This window comes from Petaurus breviceps, unplaced genomic scaffold (assembly GCF_028583685.1).
Source record: "Petaurus breviceps papuanus isolate PSGF00001 unplaced genomic scaffold, PetGlider_PUasm1.0 108, whole genome shotgun sequence".
In the NCBI taxonomy this organism is placed as follows: Eukaryota; Metazoa; Chordata; class Mammalia; order Diprotodontia; family Petauridae; genus Petaurus; species Petaurus breviceps.
The window spans coordinates 1,025,517-1,047,887 of NW_027185593.1; the positions used below are offsets into that span (position 1 = coordinate 1,025,517).

General features: G+C 43.0%; 1 protein-coding gene across 6 annotated transcripts in view; it reads left to right on the forward strand.

Annotated features, from left to right (window-relative positions):
• Positions 1-22,371, forward strand: part of CRTC1 (CREB regulated transcription coactivator 1) — a 135,545-nt gene that overhangs the window by 66,296 nt on the left and 46,878 nt on the right. For 4 of the 6 annotated variants that reach the window (XM_069067227.1, XM_069067328.1, XM_069067368.1 and 1 more), the window contains exons 2-5: positions 16,513-16,629; positions 18,135-18,182; positions 20,534-20,671; positions 21,715-21,776. In XM_069067227.1, the coding sequence (XP_068923328.1) occupies positions 16,513-16,629; positions 18,135-18,182; positions 20,534-20,671; positions 21,715-21,776 (365 nt within the window). The remainder of the gene's footprint in view (positions 1-16,512; positions 16,630-18,134; positions 18,183-20,533; positions 20,672-21,714; positions 21,777-22,371) is intronic. The other 2 variants (XM_069067302.1, XM_069067403.1) reach the window with 1 other exon arrangement.

Sequence of the window (22,371 nt, forward strand, 5' to 3'; positions counted from 1 at the left end):
GAGAGCTGAAAAGGACCATAGTACATAGAATATCAGAGTTAAAGGGATATTAGAAATCTAGTCCAATTACATCATCCAACTTGACAGTTTTAATTTTTTTTTGAGGCTGAGTCTCCTTGCTCACATAAACTAGAAGTATAGCAGCTATTTGTGGGCCCAGTTCCACTACTGATTGGCGTGAGCCCCAACCTGCTCATGGGACCTGGGCCGATTTATCCATCCATAAGAGTCCTTTTCCGGAACTCACCATTTGCTAGTGGGGATGTCCAACGGGCTTTGTTCACTGCAACCTCCTGTAGTAGAGATAGTAGCTGTGTGTCATTGTTCCTTGCCACCTCCAGCCCCTTTATACAAGAGTGCATGGAGGCTCAAAGGGACCTGTCCTGATTTCCCAAGGTGCTACAAGGCCTTTCCCCCAGGCGCCAGCCTGAATGACCTCGTATCTCCTTTTTTGATATTCTGTATATACTCATATTGTTCCCCTCTATGGAATAGAAGAAGCTCCTCAAGGTCAGGAATTGTTTTGTTTTTCTTTCGTGTTCCTGGCACAGTTCCTGGCACATAGGATATGGATAGTATAGTCTCTTAATAAATATTTGTTCATTAATTGATGAAGGCCACACAGCAAGTTATTAACAGCCACAGTTTAGAATTTAGATCTCGAATCTAAAGTACATTGCTATCCTATTTTACACAGAACAAAAAGTCATGTTCCTAGGGTACTTCAGCTATGTGCATCCCATTCTCAGAACCCTGTAATTACTCGTATTTGTCTCCTGAATCAAATGGAAACTCCTAAGCTTAGCATTTCCTGTCCCTTCTTCCCTTCACCACCATCCCTTCCTTAGATAGATGCTTGTCTGCTGTCTTTGCACCCCACTCTGGAATCTCCATTCTGAGTAGTCAACTCTAGGGGCAGTTCTTTAGCCCCACTCCTCTGCCTCTCTGCCTCATCCTGCCAAGATCGCTTTCCCTACTTCATTCTATATAACCGTGAGTTAGTCAAAAACTCTCCTAAAGAAACCCAACTGTCCCTTGCTAGCTTTAGGGCCTCCAACTCTTTGGGGGCAGCAACTTCTTCATTCATTCATTCATTCAACGCTTACTCATGGCTTATTATAGGTAAGGCACTGTGCTGGACATGGAGAAAAATAGAGATATAGAAGATGTACGTAAGAAGTTAGAGTCTACAAGGGGGGATGGTATATGTAAATGTAATCATTCACAATAGAAAATGAAATGTACTTAGATAAATGGTAGGCCTACTGTACATTCTAGCACTTTAATCTCGGAAGTTAGTTTATCACTCTGGTTTTTTTGTGGCAGCAGTTAAGGAGGGACGTTGCCAAGCTCAAGTGAGCAGAGTGATGGAGAGACTTGAAGCCGTGCTCGCTGAAGATCACTTGAAGGAACAGAGAATGAATAGGACACTTAGTGGAGAGGAAAGCGTAGGCTAAGGTACATGTTCACTTTCTTGAAGCGTGTGACATTTCATTACAGGAAAGACTAGGTATTGGACTTACTCTGCTCTGCTTCCATGGGCAGAAATAGGACGAATGGGTAGATGTTACAGAGAGGCAGACTGTAGACTAGTAAAAAAGAGAATGTCCTGTCCCCCAGTACAATGGGCTGTCTAGTGAGCATCCTGTCACCAGAGGTGTTCAGTGTGAGGTCGCATTTCCTGTCCCTTCTTCCCTTCACCACCTTCCCTTCCTTAGCTAGATGCTTGTCTGCTATCTTTGCATCCCACTCTGGAATCTCCATTCTGAGTAGTCAACTCCAGGGTCAGTTCTTCAGCCCCACTTCTCTGCCTCATCCTGCCAAGATCAGCATCCTTCCATCAAGGATGCTGTTGAAGATCTCTCTGCTTCAGGCCTGGGCTGGATGGAGAGCCTCAGAAGGCCCTGTGTGTCAATCCGTGATTCCCCTGGGGACTAATAAGGAAGGCTTCATTGGCAACATCTCTTTACTGCTTCAGCAAGGAAAGTTCCAAACATTTGGTTGGCCGAGTTCAGCAATCAAGAAAACCTGCCATTAATTTACTTTAATCTCATTAGAAGGCAAAACTGATGTTGCCATGGAAATAGTTAAGAGACTTGACAATAATCATACATGGTGTCAAAAACAAGATTCCATCTCAGAAAGATGAGGACTGGAGCCTCTCAGAGAATCCAGCTGACTCCTTGGGATCTCTAGGGCAGTGTACTATCCTGATAGATAGAATTTGTTGGATTTTATCTATTTGGGAAGAAACCAAAGTTATCTGACATGTTGGAAAAGTAGCTACTAGGGAGGGCTGTCACTCCTGGAGGACATTTCAAAGCCAACCAATTCAGATCCCCTTAATTTATAGGTGAGGAAACTGAGGCCCAGAGAAGTGAAACCCCAAGTCACAAGTGACACAGTAATAAGTGGCAGGGCTGGGATTTACTTACCAGTCCTCTGATTGTAAGCTGAGAGTGCTCACTGCTACCTTGTGCTGCCCTGCCCTGGGAGTCAGACTCCTGGGTGTCAGCTCCAATTCTACCACTAACTTGTGTGATTCTAGGTAAATAGCTTTTCCTCTTTGCTTCTTCTCAGTGTCCTCATCTCTAAAATCAAGGAGTTGTGTTCAGTTTTTTTTTTTTCCCTAAGTTTCCTTCCAGCTTGAACTTTCTTCACAGTTGTTGTGTTCCAGGGTACATTTCCTCTGTTCTGAAGTTCCTCCCAGCTCTGAGGTCCTGTAATTCCTGTGTGTGTGTTTGTAATTCTTTAAATTAAAATAAGACTTTCTGAAATGAATAGATGGATAGGTGAAAGAAAAAGCATTTCTTAAGCACTTGCTATTTAGCCAGCCAAGCACTGTGTTAAATAATGAATTGGAAGTATTGCATGGGCAGTTTAATGATATGTTCATTACTTTCTGCTTGGCTCCCTGGTAGTGGCATGGTATTGACCTTTTAGCCAGTTACCCCACTAGGGAGATAATCCTCTGATTCTGCCAGTGTTTGAGTATGAATCTGTGGTTTTTCTTTTCCCTTATTGGAGATGTCCAAGGATAGCTTTTTTTTTTTTTAAATTATAGGACAGCTTGGCAATGTCTTTCTCTCCCCCTTCTGTATAACCTTTGACCCCAGAGTCCAGATGCTTGGGGTGATCATTTTAGAGTTTGAAATAGGAAACCAATTCCATTAGTTCTTGATTGAATACCCAGTTTTCTGCTAGGACACAAGATCATGGCAGTCAATATAGTGGAACAAAGTCTTGAACTGCATTGGCTACTGACCATTTAAATGACATCCTCCATACAAAGTGGGGGCCATCTCCAGTCCTTCTGATCTATATCTTGCCACTGGACCCAAATGTCTTAGGAGGAGAAAGTGAGTCTGGTGTCTTTGCATAGCCCTCCTTTTTTAAAATCCAATTCACTTGCAAGTCATGGCGTCACTTCAGTGATGTGATGGTACTTTTTGAGAATGAAGGGGACAAATGCCAACAACAATCCATACAAAGTCATACAGAGTGGAATGAAGAAGAGCAGATAGATAATGCTGCCAAGCTAGACTTAATAATTTAGGTCAGAGCAGGCTCTGACTGAGTCAGGGAAATGTGTTTGGAAGGGAAGGAAGAAGGAGGAAAGGAAGGAAGTATTAAGTGTTTACTGTGTGCTGGGCACTGAGCTAAATGCCAGTGTTAAAAAAGCAGACTAAAAGAAAGCCAGTCCCTGCCCTCAAGGAACTGCTATTCTAGTGGGAGACAGTAACATGAAAGGGAGCAGAAAAGATAGGGCTTGGGGTATGGGGGTGTGAGACTCAAGGGACCCAGTGAGGAGGCAGGATTTTGAAGTCTAGAAGGTCAGGAACAGGGCCAGGAGTGGCATGAAGGCAGCCCAACCCTGGACCCTTTACAAAATGGAGACTCAAGAAGGAACTCAGCAATGGGAGAAGACGGGTAGGCCTTGAGAAGGGATATTCCATGGCGAGCAGGCTGTGAGGATGGTAACATAATCCAGGGTGCTGAGGAAAGTTCCAGGATGAGACAGCAGGAGGGGTATGATTTTGAAGTCCAGAAGGTCAAGAATAGGCCTGGGAGGGGAATGAAGTGATGAACTTGTAATGGCCAGGTGGAAATGCTCTTTTAATACCTTCATGCAGAGAAAAACCCCCAGGATAATTCATGAGTGGAAATGTTAGGAGGAGCTAAGCTATGCAAAATGCTTCTGCAAATCATAATACCACAGAGTTTTTAGACCTGGAAGGAATCTCAAAAACAAAACATCCCAGCTGGAAGGGACTTTAAAACATAGGATGTCTGAGCTGGAAGGGACCTGAGAGCACAGAGGGACTTGGGGGGAGGGAGAAGGAACCATGTAAATTATGAACATCAATGTCTGAAGGAGAACCATAGGTTATAAACTTTACAGAGCTGGAAAGAGCCTTAGAACACAGAATGTCAACTGGGAGGACTCTTAGAACAGTGGAATAATAGAGCTGTAAGGCACCTTTGAACATAAGATATCAGAGCTGGAAGGAACTTTTGAAAAAAGGTCAGAGCTAGGAGGGACCTTAAAGCATAGAATGTCAGAGCTGGAAGGGAACTTAGAACATAGGACATCGGAGTTGAGAGGGACTTTAAGATAGAGAATATTAGAGTTGGAAAGGACTGTAAAACATAAAAGATTGGAGTTAGAGGAGCATAGAAGATTAGGACCCAACCCTCTCCTCAGATTATTTTGTATGGACTTGCCTGTTAACATGTTGTATCTCTTGTGAATTCTTGAAGGCAGGGATGATTTTTCATTTTTGTCTTTGTATCCCAAGCACCTAACAAAGTGACACATGTAGTAAGTATATATGTAATGAATTGCTTGTTGAATTGAATTAATTTGAACTGGAAATAACTTTAGAACTAGAATGTTTAAGGTCCCTTCATAGAACACAAAATGTTAGAATTGGAGAAAGCTTTGCAACATAGATTGTCAGAGCTGAGAAAGATCTCAGAACATAAAATATAGACTATAGAATGTTAGAGCTAGAGGGGTCCTTACAAAGGATGTCAGACAGGCCACACTAATGCATTGTTAGTGAAGTCATGAGTTGGTTGAACCATTTTGGGATGCAGTTTGGAAATTTGCAAATACAGTTACTTAAATGTCTATACCTTTTGACCCAAAGATTTCATTGCTAGGTATATGCCCTAAGGAGATCATTGACAAAAAGAAAGGCTCCATAATCACCAAAATTTTTTTTGACAACACTTTTTGAGATAGTAGAGAATTGAGAACAAAGAAGATAACCAGTAGTTAGGAAACAAATTGGCTAAACAAATTGTGGTATGTGAATGTAATGGAATATTATTGTGCTGTAAGACAAGAGGTGTCAGACTCCACCAGGAGCCAGATTTAAAGGTTAATGGGAAATATTTAACAAAATAAAAAAAATACAGTGTAACACAGATAATATTAATTTGTGTTTTTCTAAGTCAAAATGTGGCCTTCAGGGATTGGTTTCTATTTGAGTTCGAAACCACTGCTGTAAAAAAAGACAAATATAATAACTATAGAGAAACTGGAAAGATTTACAGAATTTGATGCAGAGTGAAGTAAGTAAAATACAGAAAGCGACTTAAACTGTGGTTGCAACAATGTTAAATGAAAAGACCTCCTACAAAACAATCATAAATAAATACTGGAAAACTATGAAGAATGAGCCTTACTTACCCCAGCAGAGAGATATGAGAGGACACTCCCCTTTGCATAGCTGAGAGGTCCGTGGGTATGGTACATTGCACATATTTTCAGACTTTTTAGATTACTGATTTCTTTTTTTTTCCTTGAAAAATATAATTTGTTATTTAGGGTGATTCTCTAGGAGAGAGATACTGGGAGAAATTTTGGTGATGTAAAAAAAGATAAAAATTTATTTACAAAAAAAGCAGAATAACGACTTTAGATTATAGAATGTCACAGGTGAAAAAGAATAGCAAATAAGTTTAGAGGTGGACATGACCTCAGAAATGATCTAATGCCTTCATTTTATGGGAAGGAACCAGAGACTTAGGGCCATACAGCATGTAAGAGACCGAGCTAGGGCTAAGACTCAGGTCTTCTGATTTCCATTTTAGTGCTTTTTATAGTCTGTCTTGCTTCCCAGGTTGGTGTAGTAGTAAAGGAAAAGTACTGACTTAAGTCAAATAATTCATTACTGAATGCTGATGACTCAGGATGAGATTTTGAATACTGAAGTGTTTTTAAAAGGGTATCATTTCATCCTGAGATTAATGTTAATGTTTTTCAAATATTGTGATCCCTGATTCTTGGATATTTGGGTATGATGATAATTACTGGTTTTGTTTAAAAGTAGCTTGTTTTGGGGGCGGCTAGGTGGTACAGTGAATAGAGCACTGGCCTTGGAGTCAGGAGGACCTGAGTTCAGATCTGGCCTCAGACACTTAACACTTACTAGCCATGTGAGCTTGGGCAAGTCACTTAACCCCAACTACCCTGCCCTCCCCCCTCCAAAAACCAAAAAAAAAAAAAAAGCATCTTGTTTTGATCACGATGGCACATTATTTTAACTTGATACATCGTTTTGTTCATTTGAACTCCAGAAGTATGATTGTTTCCTCTTTGACCTGACAGACCCCATTTGGAATATTGTTTTCAGTTCTGAATAACAGTTTTTAGGAGGAAAATCAACAATCCAAATGACCTCCAAAGTCAGCCTTCAAGATTGAGAGGGTACTCTAAACCATGTCACATACAAATCAGTTGAAAGAACTAGGAATATTTCACCTGGAGAAGACTTGAGGTGATAGAAGAGGGATGTCCCAGTTGATTACAGATGCTTTGAAGGACTTTGGGAGTTTGCACAAAAGAGGCAGATTCGATATTTTTGCTAGAAGTAGTAGATCTTTATTTTGGACTTTTTAGTTCACACAAGGCCAAACTTGAGACAAGTCACCAACAATTAAAAGTATTAAGTATTTGTCAAGCTGTGTTAAACCATGAGGATACAAAGAAAGAAAAAGTCACCCAAACAATTAAAAGTAATAAGTATTTGTCAAGCATTCAGGAGGATGGAGAAAAGCTTCTCACAGAAAGTGGGGTTTTAGCTGAGACTTAAAGAAATCTAGAGAAGCCAGGAAGCAGAGAATATGAGAGGAAGGATTCCAGGCATGGGGAATAGACAGTGAACACATGGAGAGTGGAGATGGAGTGCCTTGTTCATGTAATGGCAAAGACACCAGTCCAGTGTCACAGAGTGAGGGAGTATGTAGAGGGGAGTAAGGTATAAGAAGATAGGAAAGGTAGGCAGGGGCCAGCCCTTAATTTATAGGGCTTTCAGAGTGAAACAGAAGACTTTGTATTTGATCCTGGAGGTTATAAGGAATCATTGGGGTTTGTTGTCCTTCCTCTAGGATTCACTGCTCTTTCCACTTTGGCATTAGGTTTTTCTTCATCTTTTTTTTTTTTTTACTTAAATTTACATCATTCATTTCCGCCAGATTTTGAGTTACAAATTTTCTCCCCGCTTTTCCCCCACCCACTGCCCCAAAATAGCAGTCCCACAGGATATCCCCTCCTCCAATCTGCTCTCTCCCATATTTTCTCCCATACCCCTTTCGAATTTTCCAGTGGATCTCTATGCCTCAGTGCCTGTATATCTTCTTTCCCAATTACATGTAAGATGGTATTAATAATAGCATATATATATATATACACACACATATATATGTACATATATATTTGAATATTTGATTTTAAAACTTTCAATTCCAGATTCATTCCCTTCCTTCCCCGTCACCCATCCCCACTGGGAAGACAAGCAGTTCAGTATAGGTTGTACATGTGTGGCTAATGCAAAACAACAACATAGTAGATATATTGTAAAAGACTGACTACACTTCCCTCCCTCCCATCCCACCTCCCACCCGCTCCACTCTCCACCCTGATCCCGTCCCTTTTCAAAAGTGGGTGCTTCCAACTTCCCTCCCCCCCAGCCTGCCCTCTCTTCCATCATTCCCCCTCTCATCCCCTTCCCCCCCTATTCTCCTGGAGGGTGAGATACCCTATTTAGTGTGTATTTCACTCCCTCCTCAAGCCAGATTCAATGGGAATGAGGTTGACCCCTTCCCTTTTGCCTTCCTATTCTTCCCTTCCGTTGTAACCATTTTCCATTGCCTCTTCATATGAGATAGTTTACCCCATTCTGTCTCTCCCCATCTCCTCTCATTATATTCCTCTCACCTCTTAATTTCACCTTTTAAGTATCATCCCTTCCTGTTAAATTGGTCCTGTGCCCTCTATCTATGTATACCTGTAAACATATATACACACATTCACATATGTATTCATATGCCCATATACCCTCATATATAGACATATATATATATTTCTAATCCCTTCAACTACTGAGAAAAGTTTCATAAATTACAATTATTTTTTTTTCTATGTAGGAATATTAATAGTTCAACTTGGATAAGTTCCTTATGATTTCTTTTCCCTGTTTACCTTCTCATGCTTCTCTTGCTTCTTGTATATGAATGTCAAATTTTCTATTCAACTCTGTTTTTTTCAGCAAGAATGCTTGAAAGTCCTCTCTTCCACTGAATGACCATATTTTCCCCTGAAACATGATACTCAGTTTTGCTGGGTAGGTGACTCTTGGTTTTAATCCCAGCTCCCTTGACCTCTGGAATATCACATTCTAAGCCCTTTGATCCCTCAGTGTAGAAGCTGCCAGATCCTGGGTTATCCTGATTGTGTTTCCACAATATTCAAATTGTTTCTTCCTGTCTGCTTGTAATATTCTCTCCTTAATCTGGGAATTTCGGAACCTGGCTATAATATTCCTAGGAGTTTTCTTTTTAGGATCTTTTTCAGGAGGTAATTGGTGGATTCTTTCAACCTCTATTTTGCCCTCCAGTTCTAAAACATCAGGGCAGTTTTCTTTGAGAACTTCCTGGAGGATGCTTTCTAGGTTCTTACTTTGGTCATGGCTTTCAGGTAGTCCAATAATTTTTAAATTATCTCTCCTGGATCTATTTTCCTCTATTCTTTCATTTGTTTGGATCTGTTTAACAGCATCTTGATTTCTCATAAAGTCATTAGCTTCCATTTGCTCCAGTCTAATTCTGAAGCAATGATTCTCCTCATTGAACTTTTGATATTCTTTTTCCATCTGGCAAATTCGGCTTTTTAAGGCATTCTTCTCCTCATTGCCTTTTTGAGCCCCCTTTGCCATTGAGTCAGTCTGTTTTTTAAGGTATTATTTTCCTCAGTTAGGCTGTTGACTCTCATTTCATAATTTTCTTGCATTGTTCTCATTTCTCTTCCCAATTTTTCCTTCACTTCTCTTATCTGTTTCTTAAGGTCCTCTATGGCCTGTAACCAGCTCGTATTTTCCTTTGAAGCTTTTGGTGCAGGAGTTCTGACTTCACTGTTTTCCTCCTGTTCCATGCCTTGCTCCTTCTTGTCCCCAAAATAGGAGCGTAATGTTGAAATCTTCTGTCTGCTTTGTTTCTTTTGCCTGCTCATTTTGCCACTCAATTACTTGATTTTTGGGCTTTTTTGCCACAGTAGGACTCTGCCACCAGACAGGGGAGCTTTTGTCCCAAATGCTGGGGTTTTCTCAGCTGCCAGAGGTATTAGATGGGTGCCCTCTCTGAGGTCTCACATGCTCTGGCAAGCTGGTCACACACCCCAGGACCTCCACCCTAGACTGCAATCCAGATCCAAGCAGGTTAAAGCAAGAGTGATTACCCCTCAGACTGGTGCTTGGTCCCCCTACACTCTGCAGGCCAGGAGCTGAAGCCGCCACGTGGTGCTGGCTGGCTGTGCTGGTGTCTCAGCGGCTTGGATAAAAGCCATGCACTCCCACTTACTGTTCACAAAGTCCAGACTGCACTGGCCTCTCACCTTGTCCTTCGCATCTATGTGTTGATAAATCTGGAAACTGCCACCGCTGCTGCTGTTCTAGAGTCCCTCTGGCTGCGCCTGGTCAGGCCCGCCCTGGGGCTAAAGCCTCTGCGTGGTGCTGGGCTTGGCTTCCAGAGCGCTGCCCTGGATTCCTGCTGGGCTGTCATCAGCTGGAGGTTAGCTTCTCTGTGTCATTTTGTGGGTTCTGCAGCTCCAAAGTTTGTTTAGAGTCTCCTTTTGACATGGATTGGGGAAGGTGGAAGCTGGAGCTGCGGGAAGGTCGTGCTTCTACTCCACCATCTTGGCTCCGCCCCCCTTTTCTTCATCTTTTGATGGCACCAGAAGCCATTGAGAGCCAAGTCTGATGAATAAGGGGGGGAGTTAGGGATGAGTAGCTCTGCATTTGGTTTCAGACAAGGTATGACAATGAAGGGATGGGAAAAATAAGTAACTTTGAAGAGAAAGTGGTAAACTTTACCCAAGTAATGGAATCTCTAAATAAGGATTATTACAAGTTAGAATTTACCAAACAGAAATCAGTGGTTCTGTGAAAGAGGAAGTCATTAAGTCAAAATCAAAATATTTTTGGGAAAAAAAAGAAGAAAATGTAAGATTCCTGATATCAGTTCTTCCAGTTCCTTAGAGCTTTTTATTTCATTTTTTAATATCTTGCTTCATTTCTTCTAGATGATATTCATGTAGTCCTTACAGAAAATCCATTTTTCCTTTTAAGTCTCTGCTTAATATTGTTTTGGAATTATCCTCTTCCTTCTTTTGAGGGTCCCCTAGACCTACAATAATTTTTATACTGGTTTGTCTTTGGTTTACTTGTCTCTCCAGCTTTATTTTTTGAATTGGAGCCTTGTGCCAGTGCCAGGTTCTACCTTATGCTACACTATGAGAAGGATGGCTGTCTGTACTCTGTTTTGTCCTGGCTCACTTGGGCTTTTGGTGCTGATCTTTGTCTCCCTAGGGTTAGACTCTCATGGAAGTTCAGATACCTCTATCTTCAGGTTTCTCTCAAGACAGAATGTTACGAACAAAATTGGAAATCGAGGGGATGCCCATCAATTAGAGAATGGCTGAACAAGCTGTGTTATATGAATGTGATGGAATACTTTTGTGCTATAAGAAATGATGAGCAGGCAGATTTCAGAAAAACGTGGAAAGACTTAAGTGAACTGATGCTGAGTGAAGTGAGCAGAACCAGAACATTATACACAGTAACAGCAACCTTGTGTGATAACTGACTTTGATAGACATAGCTCTTCTCAGTAATACAATGATCTAAGACAATTCCAAAAGACTCATGATGGAAAATGCTGTTCACATCTGGAGAAAGAACTGTGGAGTCTGAATGTAGATTGAAGCATATTATTTTTGTTTTTTTGTTTCTTGTGGTTTTCCCCTTTTGTTCTGATTCTTCTTTAACAACATGACTAATGTGGAAATATGTTTAACATGATTGTACATGTATAACCTGTATCAGATAAGCTTGTTGTCTTGGGAAGGGGAGAGGGGAAGGAGGGAGAAAACTTTGAAACTCAAAATCTTATAAAAAGGAATGTTGAAAACTATCTTTACATGTAAAAAAGAGATACTGTTAAGTAGAGAAAAAAAAAGACAGAGTGCTAGCTCTTGATCTGAGGTGTCCTGATCTGAGCATTGGATCATGTATTTGTTGCTACATGGGGCTTCCAAACCCCCACCCTTGAGCTTTTTGACTATATGGAGCTTTCTGAACACCCTGGGGCTTTCTCTGGGAGTCCTTCTCCTCTTGTTGTCTCTGAACACAGAACTCTGAAGGCTATATGTGTTTCTGGCTCATATGGTCATTCTGGGACACTACAGACTTGGTTGCCTAATGCATTGCTGTCTTTGCTGGTGATCCTATTTCCTGTTGCCTGTGAACTTTGGGTTGACTTTTGTGCAGTTCAAGAGTGGAAGAAGTCACTTACTGTAGATTTTCTTTGGATTTCTTGATCATTATTCATCCTGCTGCAAATTTCAGGGTTTTGTTGTGGTAGGTATGTGGGAACTTGCGGTCTGCCTCCTTGTTTAGGCAGCCATCTTGCCAAGAAGGCTAGCACTGTTTTGTTTTCACATGACATCTTCTCTTTTTTTATTTTTCTAATTTGGTATTGATTTTGGTTTTTTTCTCTAACAAGTTGATGGTTTGACCATATACATACAGCTGAACCAGAAATCACTCTTCTTATCAGTAACCAGCCATTTCTTGTCCTTTAAAGACATATTCTGTGTAGGGGAGGCCAGGTGGCACAGTGAATAAGAGCGCTGGCCCTGGAGTCGGGAGGACCTGGGGAGGACTTGGGATCGGTTCCTGCCTCAGATACTTAACATGCGCGCGCGTGTGTGCGCGCGCACACACACACACACACACACACACACACTGGCCGTGTAACCTCGGGCAAGTTACTTAATCCCAATTGTTTAAAAAAAAAAAGATAGATTTTGTGATGGTATTATTTGCTGTTTGCTATATGTCTAATGCCTCTTGTTTCTCTTTTTGAAAAAATTTTTTTATTATTTTTAATTTTTTTTATTAATTTGTTTGTTTACTTTTAGTTACAAGATTCAATTCCACAATTCCTTGAGTTTCACATTCTGTCCCCTCCTTCCCCTCCCTCCCTCCCCATGGCAGCATACAGTCAAGTATAGGATCTGTAAATACTTTCACATTATACATTAGTCAGGTTATAAAGATGGATTGTATCAGATGGAATGAAAAAATGGTAAAGAGGAAATAAAACCAAACAAGAAAATGAAAAAGATCAGGTAGTTTGCTTCAATCTGGATACAAACTTAGTTCTTTCTAGTTCTTTCTCTGCATGTAGACATCTCTCTCCATCATGAGTCTTTTGGGATTGATTTATATCACTGCATTGCTGAGAAGAGTCCAGTCTATCAAAGTTGGTCATCACATATATGTTGTGTCTGTAATTGTGTACAAATTTCTCCTGGTTCTACTCTTCTCACTCAGCATCAGTTCATATAAGCCTCTCCAGGTAAATATGAAGTCCATCTGCTCCTCGTTTCTTATAGCACAATAGTATTCCATAACATGCATATACCACAACTTGTTCAGCCATTCCCCAATTGATGGGCACCCCCTTAATTTCCAATTCTTTGCTACCACAAAAAGAGCTGCTATAAATATTTTCATACATATGGGTCTATCTCCCACTTCTATGATCTCTTTGGGATACAACCCTAGAAGTGGTACTGCTGGGTCAAAGGGTGTGAAATTATTTATAGCCCTTTGGGCATAATTCCAGATTGCTCTCCAGAAAGGTTGGATCAGTTCACAACTCCACCAGCAAAGCATTAGTGTTCCAATTTGCCCACATCCTCTCCAGCATTTGTCATTTTCCTGTTTTGTCATCTTAGCCAATCTGACTGGTAAGATGTGGTACCTTAGAGTTGTTTTGATTTGCATTTTTCTAATCAATAGTGATTTAGAGCATTTCTTCATGTGCTTATAGATATCTTTAATTTCTTTCTCTGAAAACTGCCTGTTCATATCCTTTGACCATTTATCAATTGGGGAATGACTTGCATTCTTATAGATTTGACTCAGTTCTATGTATATTTTAGAAATGAGTCCTTTATCAGAGACATAGGTTGTAAAAATTCTTTCCCAATTTCCCATCTCCCTCTGAAGAAAATATTCTTGATATATGTGTAAGGCTTCTTATAGGTTAAAGTTCTTTGACTTCTTTCACATTTTCTGACTTTTTTATTGTCCTTTCCATGCCCACCTTTGCATGAAAATCACTGAATATTAAAATATATGTTAATATAATTTGGAGAGCCTTTTAGAGTTCTTCCTAGAATTTTTCTACCTTTTTATCTTCTGCAACTCTCCTCTTGATACATAAGCAGCATGGTGATGGTAGTGGTGATAGTGGTTGTAGTAGTGTTGGCGGCCTTTTTCTTATATTACCCATGAGCACAGCAATATAAGATGACCAAATAGGCTAAGAAATTATATATCTGGGGGCAGCCGGGTAGCACAGCGAGTAAGAGCACCGGCTCCAGTGTCGGGATGACCTGGGGATCGAATCCCAGGCTCGGACGCTTGGCACCCACCCAGGGACACCTGGCCGTGTAACCTTGAGCAAGTTGCTTAGCCCCAATTGCTTTAAAAAAAAAAAAAGAAATTATATATCTGGTTATCTGTGATCACAATAAAAACAGCTCTGCCAGCTCCTTTATTTAACCTTTCCAAGGGGAACCATCCTTCCGTATATCTTCAACTTCCTCATATCTTCTGGTTTTATTTATAGTAAGATTGTTGATATTGATATGATTCATCTACTCCCTCAAACACTTTGTAGCTTTGTGATCACCAGCAAGCCTCTGTTTCCTCATCATAAAGTTGTGATAATAATCCTTGTACTGCCTGCCTCACGAGAGTGGTCGGCACTTTGCAGACATCCTGGTGTAATTCAGATCCCGTGCTTACAGTTGGTAGCGGAGCTTCAAGAAGGCCCACTTTCTGCCCGTGATGGCCCCCAAGTCCTTAAGGGAGTCAGCAAGAGAGGTTTGGTGGAGTTGGGTCAATGCAGGCTGCTAGCGATTGAGATGCCTCGTTTTTAAAGGAGATTGCTCTGGAGCCTTGTTTGTGAGCAGCCTGAGGCTGCACACAGTGCACTGGCAGCATCTGTTTGTGAGGGAAATTGAGACAGTTTTGTTGATATACACAGTGTTGTACCTTAGCAACCAAATCTGCATAGTGTCCAAGAATTGAACGTTCCGACTATAAAAGACCGATCACTACCCATCTCTGAGTGCCCTGCTGGAAGCTGAGGAAGTTAAAAAAGAAAAATAAAACAAAAGAAGGAAAGAACCCTTTCGCTTCTGATGAGCAGGGGAGTGACCAGAATGACCACCCATCCATAAGTTACTAAAAACATAGAAAGAACAATTGAGTGGATGCTTAGGTTGGAAAAGAAAACTTGGGGAGTAGGCAGAAAGAATGTGATCCCTGTCTTCAAATACCTGAAGGTCTGTCATTTAGAAGAAGGATTTAGCTTGGGCTACTAAGTCAGTGAAGAGCAGGGACAGAGAGGCAGATTGGGGCTTAATGTTAGGAGGAACTTCTAATTACATTACAGCCCTGTAATGGAAGGGATTGCCTCCATAGGTAGTGAATGACCTACCGTTAGAAATGCTAAGATAGAAGCTTCATCATTGTCATGGGCTGTAGGGGGACATTCCGGCTGAAGGTGGGGCTTTGACTAGACATCCTTCATGATGAAGTTCTGGGATTCTAAGGTACTTCAATAGCCATGCAGCCACGTTCCTTGGGTAGATCCTCATGGAAAGGCAATCTCTGAGGTGCTCTAAGCCGAGTGACTGGGAAGCATCATCTCCAAACTGGCAGGGAGGGCCATGATGGCTGAGCAATGAGGAGCCTGACTGAAAGGAGAGCAAGGGAAGGGTGTGATGTTCTTTGGGTTCAAGAAGAATCAATGTGACCTAAAAACAAGTGAGAGAGATGGAAAACAAGCAAAGAGTTCATTCCTTATTGAATGGAGGGGTGGGGAAATGGTTAGATGGGGCGGAGAGATTTCCTTAGAAATACATCTTTTGATCTGACTAATGTACACTAATCTGCATCGACATGTTCACAGGACACAGGTTTGTGTGTGTGTGTTTTTTAAGAGATGTACAGTGCTTTCAAAGCAAAATATCTCCTCTGCCTCTGGGTTTCCATCAGGGAAGCTTGATTTAGATTGTCATTAAAGAGATTTTGCCTTGACTGAAGGGCCTTCTTTGTAATATGCTTCTTAGCTTGGTTGCATCTTGCATCCATTCAAAAATATCCACATTATGTAAAGGGGGCCATCCTTTTACAAAGTGGTGTACATATGGGGGTCTGACCCTTGGCATTTTCTGTCCTGCCTGGGACTAACAGTCGTTACCTCTGTCCTCAGCTTGCTTCTAAACTTTGCGTTAGTTTTCTGCAACATGATGAAAGAAAGCACCATTTTGTTGGGTGTGACAGCTGTAGCTGGGATCGAAATTGAAGTAGTCTCAGGAGGAACTGCAAAGCTATGCTATGTCAGTTTAGACTAAAGGATCTCAGGAATGTCTCCCTTGCTTGCACCCCATATTTATCATTGTGTAAATAATCAATTCAATAATTGAACCTGTTGTATTAGACTCATAGAATGTAAGAACCATCAGGGAACTTAGTAGACAGAACATAAGATGTCAGATTGGGCCTTTGAGTTTATAATGAGCATCAGAGATGGAGGGGCCTTGGAAGACAAACTGAAGAATGGCTGGGACTTTGGAGACCATCTTATCCAGCCCCCTTTTTACAAATGAAGAGACTGAGCCTCACAAAGGAGGTCAGCAGCCTACAATGAATCAGTGAAGGGGCCAGGATTAGAACCCAGTTGCCTCCCCCTTTTCTTCTCTTCGAAGGATGCTACCCCTTAGTTGTAGCATGCCTTTTTTTAAAATGGCCTTTCCAGTCAGGTTAAGCTGACTTCTTTTTTAATCTTGCATTTTATTTGGGGTGTGTTTAGGGACTTGAGTCCTTTCCCTGTTTGTTGCAGCTGCAGTATGTTTCTTCCTTTTAGTTACAGTTACAGAAAACACAGTATCTACAGCTGGGACAGAGCCGAGGCCAGTACTATGGAGGGTCCCTGCCCAATGTGAATCAGATTGGGAGCAGCTCCATGGACTTGCCCTTCCAGGTGAGTATCCTTTCCTGCTTCTGCTTTTTAAGGGAGTTAACCTCTGCCCTCAACTCCTCTCCACCCAGGGACTGGAAAAGTCAACCCTCTGCCCATTGATAGCCTCCGTAACCCAGGTTGGCTGCTGTGTGGTGAGCAGTGCAAATCTGTTGTGTGTCTGAATCAAAAACTGGTGTGCTCTAAGAGACACTTTAGGCTTCAGGAGTCTCCAGATGATTGCTAGGGCCCTCTTCCTTGGGGAACAGGAGGAAACAGAGTGCAGCCAGGCAGAGGCTGTCTCTGCTCTGGCTGAGACTCCCTGGATCCTCCTTGGGTCTTTCCCCTGTCAACAGAATCCATGGTGAGAACACCATTTGAACAAGAGTGTCTCAGCAGCCACTACACCTGTTGGTCAGTTTCTACCAGCAGCAGTAACTGTTTGGGGACTTTGGAACTTGGCTTCTTCTTTCTTGACTAATCCACAAGCCCTGTAATTCTCAGAAGAAAAACACAGCAGCCTGACCCCACTTCTCTGCAAATATTTCTTGGCAGATCCCTCCAGTGAAGTCTCTTGTTACTAAGATGTCATTGCCCTAACAAATTATTCTACAGAGCATGTTCTAGCACCTTACTGTCTGTGTTATAGATAATTAAAGACAAATTCCACTCACCAAAACAAAGGAAAAGCCTGTTTTCAGATCCAGCAACCTGGGTCTCACTCATTCCTTCTTTTACTGACTTGCAGATGGAGGTGATGTATGTGTTGGGGGAGCAGTGTGAAAACTGGGCCTCGGCCTGGGGTCCTGTTTGAGAACATTTGGGGCTGTGCTTGGACAGAGGCATGACTAATTAGAAAAGAAGTTGTTCCTTTTATGAGCCATACCTTTCCCATTGCTGAAAAATGGTTTCAACATATACAGCCTAGGTCTTTGGGTCTTCAGACTTAGCAATCCATAGTAACAGGCTAAGCAGAAGGCTGCCCAGGGGGCTCAGCTCAGGAACTCTCAGCCTTTTTCCCATGAGGAGCTCTTGCTCCAGCTCCAAGGGACCTGTCCCCTCATTCTTCACCCCCAGGTAACTTCATGTGCATAATCATTTACTTATGGATGTCTATGTTATCACTCTACTGTATGCATTTGAGTTAAATCATGTAAGTCTCCTTACAATGGTCTTTCTTGATTTCCCCTCCCCTCTACCTGTCCCTTACCCCAGCAAATTTCCTTTCTGACTTTTACTATTCATCTTAGTGTTCTTGCTGGTCACCATTTCATACCCTGACAGAGCAAGCATTTTTGTGAAACTACTGGCTGTCCAGAAACCTCAGGTTGAGGCTTTCTGCTGGGACATCCATGGCACCACATGGTTCTCATGCCTTCCCCTTGTGAGCCATAGCCAGAGGGGTTGGGAAAAGTGATTAGTGGGTGGAGAGGGGCAGGGGCAGGGGCACGGATCCGTGGGTGAGCCCACAGTGGGGAGGTGGGTGGATGAGTAGAATCTCTGAATGTTTCGGTTCTTTGCATTTGCAGCGCAGCGGAATTCTTGGAGAGACCTTGGGAGCAGCTCCTGTCTCTTTGGTAAACGTGTATTGAGGCTGGTGCCAATACGTATTTGGGACTGGCTTGAGATTCCCTGAGCAGATACGTATTTGGACACTCCCTGTTCTCTCTCTCTTGGTATGCGCCCTGTTCGGTTGACGCACCCTTACAGCTCTCAAAGAGTTGTTCTGGTCTGTCAAATGAAAATGAATTTGCTCCGCATCCCAATTTTGAAAAATGCATATTGTTTAGTCGATAGACTCTTTGGACCCAATTGTAGTCTATCCCACCCTCCTGCTTCCTTGATGGACAGCAGCAGCTCTTTCTGCCCATGGTTTAATCAGACAACATCAAAGCATGTGCACCATGTTGGCATGTTTTTCTTTAAAAAAAATCTTGGGGAAGAACTAAATCTCTTCTAGTTAACCTGGGAAGAATAGAGCAGCAGTCACAGGGCGACAGTCACCACTTCCCTCTTCTCCCTGAGGCTTCCTCCCATATTTGCTCCTCCTGTGCCGAGGTTTGAATGAGTGGTTTTCATTTATAGGAAACTGGGACTCTTGTAATCTAGTTTGCCATGAACTCTTGGTGAAAAGTGTCCTGGATTCTGACCTTACGAGTCAAACCAGAGAATGCTGATCCTTAAGGAGCCCCTAGAAGACAGCTGGGAATTTTCTCTATAGAGGCAGGGTAGGGGGTTTGGGGGGGGGGGGGTGCACAGCACATAGACATTCCAACTGCTCCCAGATTGTTCATGGTGCTGCATTACAGACAGAAATGTAAACAAGATGGGAGGGAGTGTTCTTTTGGGGTTCTGCTTTATTAAAAGTACAGAAGAGGTGTGTTAGGAGGGATGGTAGAGCAGAAGGAGAGTCAGAATTGGCTGAATGTAAAAAGATCAGGTCTGCAGAGAACAAAAGCCTTCATTTGTGATGGAGAACAGAAATCTAAATCACTGTTACAAAGCGAGAGCAGCGTTTTATTATCGAAGTTGATTTTTGCCTACAGTTTTGAAAAAGCACATAGAGCCTGAAGTCAAGTGAGATGGTGGAAGAGAATAGATTTGTCTTATCCAGGCTTCCAATGAAAGTAGCACATTTAGGATTTCCAGACCTTCTGGTGGAGACCAGGGCCTCCTCTGAGGTCCTTTCTTGGCATGGCAAGAGGGAAGAAGTACATATCATGTCACCTGATAGAAGGGGCAGTTGTAGAGGAAGCAGAGGCCACTGTGTACTCATGTCCCTTGGCTAGGTGTTATGACAGTGACCAGGAGAGGCATCAGAAAATCATGGGTCCAAACTTGGAAAAACTCACTGGACTGGGAGACTGTGGCCAGTTACCAGGACCCCAGCCTTGGGGGAAGACCTTAGGGGTTCAGATGGCCGAGACCATCTAACCTTGGCCCATTAGAAGTAGGACACTGGAGGAAAAAAAAAATAAATCAGGCACTGGGGACAGAGATTGAGGGGCAACTCTTAAGCCCAGCTGAATTGAAACAAAGGTATTTTCTAGATTCAAGAAGAAAAATGTCAGCAAAATATAGAGTTTAGGAAGTTAGGCCTTGAACTTCCTCCGAAGAGCCTTGGACTTCACCCAGAGCCTGGGAGCTACATATACCAGCTGATCACTCACAGCACAAAGAACTTTGTGCTTTTTCTGGGTCTTGAGAATACCATGGTTATGGGTGGGGAGGGAAGAGGAGAAAGGAGGGAGAAGTTGGGGCCAGAGAGAGATCCCAGAAAAAGGGAGAGTGACCCACCAAGGAGTTACTGTGGCAGAAGGTGTTGAAGCCATTTGGGCCCTGTTTGCATTTCTCTTTGCCCTTCTTGCTGTCAATTCTAGGGTAGCACTCTACAACTGGCTCCATCTGGATACTCCATCTAGATGCACCGCTGCCCCGTGCATGCTTCCTGCACATGGTCAAACCCAGCCCAGCCGTGCCCTGCCCTGCCCTGCCTTGCCCTGCCCTACCTTATTTTCCCACCCTTTTCCGTGTACCAGCTCTTAGCAGATTCCTGGGCAACTTTCTGTTTCTTCTATTTCTATTGTTTCAAGTCTCTTCAAAGAGTTTGAGGGCCTTAAAGGGTTGAAGAAATGATGGATGTGGAAGCAGACCGAGCCTCATCTGTTTCCCTCTTTCTGCTTGGGGATGCATTCTGCTCAAGGGCCCTTTGGGTATCTCCTGAATTTGATCCAGACCAAAGGAAGCTGGACATAGCTTTTAGAGGGTCAGGGTAGGGGTGGGGGTAAGAAAGGGAACTGTGAGGGAAAATTGAATTCCCTCATTTCACTAAACAGGGTGGAGGGAGGCTCGCTCCTCTCTGGCTTCTGCAGCTGGTAACTGTTGTATGGGTTTCTCTTTCTCTGTTTCCTCTTCCCTCCTTCCCCAGACGCCTTTTCAGTCATCAGGCCTGGATACCAGCCGGACAACTCGGCATCATGGTCTAGTGGACAGAGTATATCGGGAACGCAACCGCCTTGGGTCTCCTCACAGGCGCCCTTTGTCGGTGGATAAACATGGACGGCAGATATCCTTTTCCCTGGAGGGTTGGGGGGCAAGCAGCCAGCTGAGGTGGCATTGTAGAAGCTGACAGTGAGTGAAAGGGCTGGGAGGGCCCTTAGAATAGACCATCAAATATGGAAAAACCTTGGAACATTTGAGAGCCAAAGAATCTTGGAGCATAGAATGTCAGCACTGGAAGGGCCCTTAGTGCATAGGCTAGTGGGAGCAGAAAGACTGCTGGAAACCATTTTAGACAGGGGCACCTGAAGCCCACAGAAGAGGGGGCAGTTATTAGTGCTGCTAGAACAGATCCTTTCCAGATCTTGTGAAGATGGGAGACTAGCTCTTTTCCCTTCCTCTTTTTCTGGGTTGTCTTCCCCTGCCCAGGAGCTGAGGTTTCGGCTTCTGGACCTGAGGCCCCAGAAGCTCTTTCTCTAGGAGCATGTTGAGCTTGCAGCCAGTCAGGAGCAGCCCTAAGCGCTGGCCTGAATAGAACTCTCCTGCCCAGGGGACAGTGCCGGCGGGCTGAGTTCAGAACTGGGGAGGAGGTTAAGACCCCTAGGAAGGAGTCAGCTGAACCCAGACTCCCTGCTGCCCCGGCCCCACATTTCATGACCACATTCCCCTTGCTTGGAAAGGCTGCAGCCCACACATGTGTGTTCACAGGAGGAGAGTGCTGAGTGGTAGGCGGAACCGAGTTGTACCACCAGGGAAAACATATTGTAGTGGTGGATAGGGAGAAAGGGCAAGGAGCCAAATTGAGAGGGCCGGGGAGGAAGATGCCTCAGAGTTAAAGCAGCTCCCACCATTTTCTAGCCTGGTACAAAGGGATGTATAAGCATGTTTGGGAGTGAGGGGCCTAATACTCAGTCCACCCTCTTTTCTCCTGGTGCCTTTTCTTGTCAGTTTACCATTCTAGATAAAGCCTGCCTTGCTGAGGATATGATTTTCTATCCTTTTGCCTGAAAACATTGGATCAGACTGGGAAAACTAAAGTTATCTCTAGGGGGTTGAGTTGCTGCTAAGCATGGGCTATTTGGTTGTTTTCCCCTTAAATCATCAAATCACGTGGACAGCTGTCCGTATGGGACCGTCTATCTGTCGCCTCCATCAGATACGAGCTGGAGAAGGTTAGTGTGTAACGTGTGTGTATCAGGGTCAGCTTGAGGCCCAGGGCCCCACCAGGGTGATATTGTGTGTTCAGGGAAAACTGCCTTAACTGAGTCATTGACTCTGTAGTGCTCACTTTGAATCTCTTGGCCCTAATCTCTTATCAGGTTGATGATTTGCCATGTTAGCAACCATTTTGGGGCACTGGCATATGCAGGCTTAATTTATTTTGTTTTGCCTGATTTGCTGATTGTTGAGCTTCCAAAAGCCCCTTTTTCTCAGCTCTTGACTCCTCGCCTGTTTCATCAGGCCTTTTCTGAGGAATGTGTTACCAGGCTCCTTTCTGCTATTTGGGAGGACTTATTATGTGAAGATTCTGGGGAGTGGCATAAAGGAGTGCCCTGACCCCAGGAGGAAGGACCTGAGTGATGTTGTACAGATTTTAATCACTCAGACTGGTCGGCAGGGTGTTTCCGTACTGATACTGTTATACTTGGTTTCTAGTGTTTACTGGTGTCGTTTCATTTTCTGAGTATTTTATACATTTGGCCAGGAGGTGATGTTATCCCTGACCTAAAATTGAGATACAAGGAGAGAGAGAGAGAGAGAGAGAGA